Raw genomic sequence first — 10,083 nt, forward strand, 5'->3', positions numbered from 1 at the left:
CACCATGGGTATCCACACCGTGCTGATGGTTATTGGCCGGAGAGGTGTCTCGGTCATGTCTGCCTGTCTCCCAAACCCGTAGGGTCTACACACTTAAGGTTCGATGATGCTAGGGTTATAGGGAATTGTTATACAAGGTTACCGAAAGTTGTCCGAAGTCCCGGATGAGATCCCTGACATCACGAGGAGCTCCGGAATGGTTCAGAGGTAAAGATTGATATATAGGACGGATGGTTTCGGACACCGGAAGTGTTTCGGGCATCACCGGTAACGTACCGGGACCACCGGGATCACCGGAGGTGGCCCCGGGGGTCCACCGAAGGGGGGAAATGACCCAGGGAGGTAAGATGGGCCAAGTGGGGGAGGGAACCATCCCCTAGGTGGGCTGGTGCGCCTCCCCACTCAGCCCAATGCGCAGGGGAGAGGGAAGGGGGGCAAACCCTAAGCCAGGTGGGCCTAAGGCCCACCAGGGGTGCGCACCACCCCTCCTCCCTACCCCTGGCCGCAGCCCCCTCTCCCATCTGGGGCTTCCGCACCCCTTGGGGGTGGGAACCCTAAGGGCTGCGCCCCCTCCCCCTCCCCCTATATATAGTTGAGGTTTCGGGGCTGTTTGGGACACGATTTTCTCTCTCTCTCGGCGCAGCCCTGCCCTTCTTTCTCCTCCTCTTTGCCGGTGCTTGGTGAAGCCTTGTCGGGAGACCTCATCTCTCCATCGACACCACGCCGTCGTGCTGCTGGAGTTCTTCCCCTACCTCTCCCTCCTCCTTGCTGGATCAAGGTGCGGGAGACGTCACCGGGCTGCACGTGTGTTGAACGCGGAGGTGCCGTAGTTGGCACTAGATCGGAATCACACCGCGATCGGAATCGTTGTGAGTACGACTCCATCAACCGCATGTTGGAAATATAACGCTTTCGCTTAGCGATCTTCAAAGGTATGAAAATGCACTCACCCCTCTCCCGTTGGTGGTCTCACCATAGGAAGATCTGAATATGCGTAGGAATTTTTTTGAATTTATGCTACGTTACCCAACAAGAACGTTCTTTTTCGGGAACCCATTCGTATTGATCTATGGGGCCACTCTCGATCTGAGCGGAAAGTGAAGGCGGAGGCGGAATAGAGGGGTGGGATATGGATGGGTAGGTTTTGGTGTAGGCAGTCGGCTTAAATAGTCAGGCTAGGGCACATCGCGGACCGCTAGAGGGGCACCACGTGACGAGGGAGGAGACATCCGTCTGAAAGTACAATTGCTCCCTAAGGTGGTTTTGGTAATTAATAAAAACATATGTATCATTGAACTAATGATCTTATCCAAGTATATTTTAGAAAAGTTCAAAGATGCATTGGCTAAAGGATTGTGAGGAGAAACCCATTGACGCAAGGAAAGTAGTAGGATTAGCCAAGCTTCAAGCAAGAGGATTCTACATTTTATATTGGTGATAAATCACTTTTGAGTCCATAGGAAAGCCAATATTGTTAAAACGCGGTGAAGTATTATGATGAATTGGTTGCTCAAGTGCTTAGAGATAGTCACCAAAAATACTGAGCAATTCTCTCACAGAATCTTTGTCCAAAGCCTACACACCAAAATCAATGCCACTAAGTTTTTTCCATTCGTCCCTACCGATTTTCCTAGTGACAAATCCTTTGCCAAACCCTAATCTCTCGGTACCACCAAGTTTCATATCGGTGCCACCGAGATGAGTGACCAACTTGTTGGTGTATCTATTTCAATAATTGGAATTTTCTAGATTGAAATTGGTACCATCAAGAATTGGAAACTGCTCTAAGTCATCGTATCAGTACCATTGAGATTCATATATCGGTCTCACCGAGAATTCAAAAGTTGCCACATTTAGTGCAACTCGGTATCATCGAGATTCATTTCGGTTTCACCGAGTTGGGCAATAATGTTGTAACGGTTGGATTTTGGGAGATGCCTATATATACCCCTCCACCGCCTCTCACTCGGAGAGGAAGCACTCAGAACACACACACACTTGATAGATCCATTTTTATGAGAGAGAGCTACCTACTCATGTGTTGAGATCAAGATATTCCAATCCATCCATTTGAAACTTGATCTCTAGCCTCCCCAAGTTGCTTTCCACAAAATCAATTTCTCCAATCCATGCCAAATCTATGAGAGAGTGATTGAGTGTTGAGGAGACTATCTTTTGAAGCACAAGAGCAAGGAGTTCATCGTTCTACCACATATATTACTTTTTGGAGGATGGTGCCTCCTAGATTGGTTAGGTGTCGCTTGGGAGCTTCCTACTTCATGTTGTGGAGTTGAACCAAGAAGTTTGTAAGGGCAAGGAGATCGCCTACTTCATGAAGATCTACCCCGAGTGAGGCTAGTCCTTCGTGGATGCAAGCCATGGTGGAATAGACAAGGCCGCTTCTTAGTGGACCCCTTGTGGGTGGAGCCCTCCATGGACTCTCACAAACGCTACCCTCCGTGGTTGAAGTCTCCACTAATGTGGATGTATGATAGCAACCTATTGTAACCATGCCAAAAATCACCATGTCAACCTTTGCGTTTGATCTTCCTTTCCCTACCCTCTACATTACATTTGCATGTCTTTACTTTTCGCTGTTATACTCTTAGATATGAATGTGCAGGGTGAACTTGACTAGTCATAATTCCTAAAACTAGCCCACAACTAAAATTGGGAAAAGGCTAGGTTTTTATTTGGTCAAGTAGTATAATCACCCTCCCCCTCTATACATACTTTGGATCCTACAAGTGGTATTATAGCTTTGGTCTCCATTGCATTGGTTTCACAACCTAGGAGAGTATGGCGTCTAGTGAGGGAAATTACCACTCTAGAGGTCCATATTTTGATGGTACAAACTTTGCTAGTTGGAAGCACAAGATGAAAATGCATATTCTTGGTCATAACCCTGTCGTTTGGGCTGTTGTTCGTGTTGGTGTGCAAGGTGATTTCTTCAGTGGAGGAAGAGAACTAGATCGCGATGCGACAGCGGAAGAATTGAAGATGTTGCAATACAATGACATCGGTAGTAGAAAACCACGGCGAGGGTCATGGTGGTGTGGTGGCGGATCCCCACGACGACGTCGTTCGGGATCGGCGGTGCACGACAGGCTTCGAGATGGCGGATCGTACATGCAAGGGGATGATGGCGGATCGGGATCCATCCTGATCTGGCGTTCATCTTCAACCGGCCGCGTGGGCTGCGGGCAACGTGGTCCAGTGTCCTCAACCATGGCGGCGATGGTGTCGGTATGGTGGATGAAGCGGTGTGGTGGCGGTCCTAGTGTTCTCATCGCATCACGATGACAATCTGCCTGATCGGTCCTCCTTGATCTAGTCGTCGACGTGTTCCGGAAGTGCATCCGAAGATCTTGCCCAAGGATATCTGGATCGGATAGAATCCGGTCATGCGCGTCCATATTTGCCTATGCGGCTACATGAGGGCGCGGTGCAAAGCACTGTTTGTTTCTTGATATCATGGGACATGCCGGTATCTCGATTTCCATGGCGTAGAAAATAGTAGAGAAAGTCATGGTGGCTGAGATCTAAGGATGAGTAAGGCATAGGGTGCCTTGGAGGCGATGGAGCCAGCTAGATGTTTGATAACTTTTCAGAAGCAACACTCACAATGGGGCGGCTACATTGGAGGATTTCATTTTTGGTGGCGCTCCTTGGGTGCCGAGTCGTGACTTTCAGGGTGAAAATCTCAGGTCTGACCCTCATTGGTTGTACGTGGCAATTGCTTCGCTGAAGGTATTGTTTTGAGAGCTCAAACTTTCTCTAGTGTGAAAACTAAGATCTTAGATCGGACGACAACGACGCTTGTACAATGTTTCCTTTTTAAATACATCGCTTTTGGAGACATTTTATGTTTTCTGGGTGTGTCTTTGGTGGTGGTTTGTGTGCTGCCGCTGAAAGAAGTTGATCATTGTGGCAATGCCTTTAATTTTTATTTTTGTTTTCGGGTTGTATGTATCCTGAATGTCTTTGATACATCTTGTTGGTACAAAGACTGGATGTAATTGCTATCTTCATAATATTAATATATTCCTTTTTTCAAAAAATACAAATAAAACCATAGTAGCTTGGACACACACACATATGCATCATCATTACAAAACCCTTTCACACACGGAAGATGCATGTGTGTCTCCTGCAAACGCGATCAAGTAGAATTTTTTCATAAGGTTTAATGTAAGTGTTAGTGTTATATATAGTCATGATAAATGTTATAATTTTGTTCTCTCATGGTAGAAGCGACACTTTACAACAGTGATCAATACGCTTTTTTTTAGATTTACCTTAATGTAAACGTAGCTCATACTGTGAACATGAAAGAAAGTATATATAGATGCATCTTGCAATACGCTTTTCTTTAGATTTAGCTTAATGTAAACGTAGCTCATACTGTGAACATGAAAAAAAGTATATATAGACGCATCTTGCAGTGTACCTAATTACAAGATCTATCGTGATGTCTAGGAGCCGTTTTAGCATTCACATTTTACAAGCAATTCTTCGGTGAAGGCGTACAGCTCATCCACAAACGACCTAAATAAGAAATATCGCAACCCATCCACATGACACACATGTATCGGATGGGTTTTCTCTCTGTTTTTTGGATCTCCTATTTGTCGCACCGCGGCCCTCCTGACCGGGCCTTTAGCAAAGCTAGTGTATAATGAATGCTCAAATGTTTTTTTTCCAGGTTTTATTATGGTTTCCCAGGAGAGAATAGCGTTTTGGAGGCCGAGCTTCATGAAGGCCTTTATTTTTGAAAAATTCAAATTCAAATTTTTATGGTTCAAAAAATTCTGAAAAAATATATGCATGTATGTAAGGATGTAACCGACATGTGTGTAAAATTTCAGGTCAAAATACTTTAAAACGTGATCTGTACAAAAAAGACAAATTCATGATCTGAAATGATGAATAGTAACATGTGTTAAACAGCCTCAGATTTGTCTTTTTTGCACAGCCCTCATTTCAACGTATTTTGTTCTGAAAATTTACACACTTGTGTACTATACCTTAATTTATCTATGTATTTTTTTCAGAATTTTTTGAAACATTAAAATACAATTTTTCACTGAATTTGAAGTTTGAATTTAAAGGCCTCCAGTGAGCTCGGGAGCCGAAAGCAATATTCGTTTCACAAGATATATATATATATATATATATATATATATATATATATATATATATATATATAAACTATATTCATCACCCAGGGTGCAGAATAGGTTACTCTTCACCCGAGATAATCTTACAAGCTTTTTATAAATAAATTATATTTAAAATACAAATAGTTACGTTTATATTGACCCACTATTGAAAATATAGGCTATAAGACAAGAAAATATGCATTTTTTTGTATCTTTTACACTATGTTTTTACGTTTGTAATTTTACGTAAGAAAAATATTTCTTACGATGATTATATATTTTTTCTTACGGTCCGTTTTTACGTATGGAATAAGAAACAAAATTACAGAACGTAAAATTATGATGCATTAATGTTAAAATGAAGGGGTGAAGAATAACCATCCAGGGTGACGAGCTCGGTGTATGGGACTGTCTGGCAATCTACCGCACAGGGCGGCAAATAGAAAAAGCCTGTTCTTCCTGCTGTAATATCCCCACCGCCTCTTCCCGTCGCCAAACCGTCCCGATCCCCGAGTTAAAACAGGACGCGCCTCGATTCCCGGCACACGAGCAGGCGAGCCGCGCAGCCTTCGACTCCGAGGGGAACCGCTCACCGGAGCACCACCGACCCGCGGGCATGGCCGAGGAGGGGAAGCACCTGGAGACGGGCCGGGCCGACCGCTCCGTCTGGCTCATGAAGTGCCCGACCATCGTCTCGCGCGCCTGGCAGAAGGCCGCCGCCGCCGCCGCCGCCGCCGATGCCGGAGGCCCCAGCCCTAACCCTAACCCCGTCGTCGCCAAGGTCATCCTCTCCTTCGACCCGCTCAGCACTGACGAGGACCCGAACCAGGCAAGAGCCTCCCCCTTCGCCCCCCGTTCGCGTCGCTTTGCCTCCATCCAAACGTAGCCGCTAAGCCGTTCCAATGTTTGTGTGCCGCGGAAAATTATAATGCAGCATTGCAACTCATAGTTGTGTTTAATGACTATATGGTCATCCTGTGCTCAGAGATAAGATCAGCTAACCCCTACTAGGATCGCATTGTCTAAGTGATGATGAGCTATTTGATTTACTTTCTGCCTTAATTAGCACGAACTTTTCTGTCCAGGCGCATCACTAGAATGGTGAACTATGATAGCCTTCAGTTGTGTTTACTGTTTTCTTTAGTTGATGCTAGTTTTCCAGATTTGTAAGGTCTGTCTCTAGTCCGTATGTTTCACCTCGAAGTGCCATGGGTAACTTATTTTTCTAGACTTAACTCTATCAGTTTGAGCAAATATAGCATTGTACTTTGGATATGGCTATATAATGTATGTCTGTTATTCAGAAATTTTCAGCTATCACTCTCTGATGAATTATGTGCATAAAATTTGTTTTAGTTTCTGGGTGAAAAGCCCAGTCTAGAGGCATTAAGCAACATTCTGGACTGGAACAAATCGTGAAAAGGTGTAGCATAAGTATGTAAAAGCGGACATTATCTCTGGTGGTTAAATAGTACGTAGTGCCTTGGACATGTCTTTACCGTGTTTTCCTTTCCAGACCTCGGTTGTCAGTTTTTATGCCTACACTGTACATAAATGCCGTCCATCCATCTCCTCTCTTTGTGCCCCAGTTTCCCCAGAGGCCGTAAGGGAGCACTGTTCACTATTTTCTTATAATAACAGCCATTTGAGATGTTTTTGTTATGGCATTGGTACCTATGTTTCTTATACAGTGTTTGTGAAATAACAGTTCAAGATGGAGATGGCTCAAACTGATAATGGCAACACACCGAAGAATTACTCTTTAAATATGTTCAAGGATTTTGTGCCAATGTGTGTTTTCTCGGAGTCTAACCAAGGTAATATGTTGTCTTTAACCTTTTTATGATATATCCGCATGCATTTAATTTATTTTTCTCATAAAACGTTGGGATCAGTTGTTTCTGTAAGTTAGAAATAAAGAATGCTTGATTTTACGAATGTGCTCCTTAATGTAATAACAATATGTATTGCATTGTCTGATTTGTTTCGGAAGCTAGCTACACCTCATGCCAACGAACTTCACCAAACTGCCTTCAGCAGCCTTTACTTTTTTTTAGTGAAGAAGGCTTCAGCATTTACTCTCGCTTGTGCCTGTAAGTGGTTTGCAGTTTAAATCTGTACTCCATACCCAGCGTAGTCCTGAAATTAAGGTGTTTAAATGATTCTAGATTCCCGAGTCCTCAGGACCCAATTATTTATGGTTATTGGCGTAATTGAGCTTTGTTTTGGGCAACCATCAGGAGCTCTAGCTATTCATTAAGTAGGAAAAGAATTGATCCAGTTTATATATAGTCCAGGTCTGATTGTACATATTGAGGATAGTGCTGGTTTGCCGATATCATTATACTCTCAGCCTGCTCACAAATTGGGTCCTCTTGTTGAACTATTTCCTTCTATAAGTCTGTTTTAGCTTGAACTTGCTCATTAAGCACCTTGTTGATGTTTCAGTTCTAATTAATCCACTCAATATATGGTTTTTTGTGGGATCTCTACGTTTTAGATTTTGCAAGCAACTTCATACTTAGTCATTTCAGTATACCTACCGACTTATGTCATGTGTATCCCATCAAATACATGTTTCCATAATGTTATCACACGGAGCTTCAGTCAGTACATGATCATGCTATAGATCAGAAATCCTACTTGCTAGTTGATGGGTAGTTAATTATATATTTGGCCTTTAGTTTATCGGGACTGTTGGATGTTTCCCTTTAACAAAGGAAACTATGCTTTTAGTATCCATTTTTTCTGTACAGTTTCTTAGTTGTGGCTTGTCACGTCTTACTGGCATCAGATACGTTTTATGTTGTTGGCTTTGGAAGTTTTTGTGGTAGATTTTCCTCTACCACATGTTATGTGCACCCTGCTGAACCAATACAATTTACACAAGCTATTTATTCGGAACAACACGGCAGTATTTTTTTTCTGTGTTACATAATTACAGCATTCTGTTTATTGCAGGGAAGCTTGCATGCGAAGGAAAAGTCGAGCACAAATTTGACATGGAACCGCACAAAGAAAACCTTTCAGACTATGCAAAGTTATGCCGTGAGAGGACTAAAAATTCTATGATTAAAACAAGAAAAGTGCATGTGAGAATTTTAATTTGATCTTGCCCTTTTCTGTCTCTTACACCTTCCAAGTGTTATCATGTATATTCACCTTTCCCTTTCATTTCTTTGTAGGTACTTGACAAGGAGCATGTGAATGTGCGCACAATGATTAGCATGATTGGCGGTGGGCCTCATTCTGGTCCAAAGGTAGTCCTCCTTGCTCAAGATAGCTAAGGCGACTCTCAAGATTGCTAGGGTCTTGAGAGTAGTAATAAATGGTTCTGAAGTCAGGATTTCCATCTTATACATTGCATGTTATGTTTTCAACAATTACCTTCTCTGGCAACAAAAGCATTCCCGGAAAACAGATCGTTTGAATTGGTCTGCTTTTAAGAGTCTCATCACTCGTAATTTCCGTGCTTATCAGGACAAGAAGAAGCCGGCACCAACCAGAACTCCTGAAGTGAAACGAACACGAAGGGACCGTGGGGATATTGAAAACATCCTGTTCAAGTTATTTGAGAGGCAGCCGAATTGGTCACTAAAGCATCTAATGCAGGAAACTGATCAACCAGAGGTATTTTGCCTGATTCCTAGAAGCATTTATTTACTGATAAGATGTTGATCCGTTGCTTGCTACAGTTACTGCATTCACTTACGACCTGATGGCACCTTATTCATGCAGCAATTCCTGAAGGAGATAATGAACGATCTTTGCGTCTACAACAAGAGAGGACCGAATCAAGGGACGCATGAGCTCAAGCCTGAATACAAGAAGTCTGTTGAGGACACTAGCGCGACTTGAAGTCTATATCATCTCTTATGATATGCTATACCTGAGAGATACAAGCTCATATGCTCAGATAAGTTGAATGTGGGTCATCGACAGATTCCGACTCCAGTCTGTTAGTTGCTGACGAATCGCGTATGCTTCATCCGGTTGTTCTTCGCAAAAGTAGTTTTTACGCCGCATAAGCCTCGAGATATCTTGTTATACCACGGTTTGCCATATCAAAGATCCTGAGTTTCCAGCATCCTTGTGTCCTGAAGGAGGTTGTTGATGTTGATGTGTATATGAAGTCTTGCTCTTCTCTGCCTTATGGGGTGTTTGGATTGTGATCAAAGCCTAGCCTACCAACTTTTTGGTCATGACCAAAAATCCTTGTTTGGGTGATACCAATCGTAATTGTTTGTGCAGTTGTGCATTGCATGAACTTGCTGCAGGCCTGGAGTTATACAACTTACCTACTTCCTGGGTACGAGTACCAGATATGTACGATGAAGTAGTAGAAAAGAAAAGTAGGGGGCGTTTGGTAGCTTGCATGAATTTTGGCACTTTGCATCAAGATCATGTTCTGCACATAGTTTATTTGCCTGCATCCCCTCCGGCCTGATTGAGCGGCACAAGCATTGGTGAATGAATACATGCAAAAAACCGTGAAATGAATACATGAAAAAAAACCATGTTGTGCACACGATCTGTTTGCCTGCATCTCCTCCAGCCTAGCTATTTTTTTTTTCCGAAATGACAGTTATCCTGCATTCATTAAAAAGAAAAGAGTTGCTTAGTTAATTAAGACAAACTGAGCGAAAACCAAGTTGCCCAGTTAATTATAAAAAACCGGACCAAAACTGTTACAATCGTTGAGCAACACACATAAAAGAGCCCACGCACACCACTCCAAAGAGGGTCTCGGCGAGACAGCACACACGCGTCATCATCATCACTCCTCCCCTAGAGGCGTCATTGCCATCCCTACACTCTGAGCAAACGACTCCGACTCCGTCATATGCGATCGTCAATTCAACCCACACTGAAGAGGACACATGAAGCTGCATGAAGATCTATGACAAAATCTCAACCTCCC

The 10,083-nt window shown here is 43.3% G+C and overlaps 1 protein-coding gene across 1 annotated transcript; it reads left to right on the forward strand.

Annotated features, from left to right (window-relative positions):
• Positions 1-5,659: 5,659 nt before the first annotated feature.
• LOC123440312 (general transcription factor IIF subunit 2-like) lies at positions 5,660-9,312 on the forward strand. The gene is made up of 6 exons (XM_045116888.1): positions 5,660-5,991; positions 6,871-6,979; positions 8,124-8,254; positions 8,348-8,422; positions 8,643-8,792; positions 8,901-9,312. The coding sequence occupies exons 1-6, from the start codon at positions 5,779-5,781 to the stop codon at positions 9,018-9,020; spliced, it is 798 nt and encodes a 265-aa protein (XP_044972823.1). The 5' UTR covers positions 5,660-5,778; the 3' UTR covers positions 9,021-9,312.
• The last annotated feature ends 771 nt before the right edge of the window (positions 9,313-10,083 follow it).

Source organism: Hordeum vulgare, chromosome 3H, assembly GCF_904849725.1.
Source record: "Hordeum vulgare subsp. vulgare chromosome 3H, MorexV3_pseudomolecules_assembly, whole genome shotgun sequence".
Classification (NCBI taxonomy): Eukaryota; Viridiplantae; Streptophyta; class Magnoliopsida; order Poales; family Poaceae; genus Hordeum; species Hordeum vulgare.

Bases quoted from the DNA above. Each gene is read 5' to 3' on its own strand.
- LOC123440312 (XM_045116888.1), top strand. From the start codon at position 5,779: ATGGCCGAGGAGGGGAAGCACCTGGAGACGGGCCGGGCCGACCGCTCC. The intron at 6,980-8,123 runs GTAATATGTTGT...TGTTTATTGCAG, and splicing joins TTTCTCGGAGTCTAACCAAG to GGAAGCTTGCATGCGAAGGA. The intron at 8,423-8,642 runs GTAGTCCTCCTT...CGTGCTTATCAG, and splicing joins GGCCTCATTCTGGTCCAAAG to GACAAGAAGAAGCCGGCACC.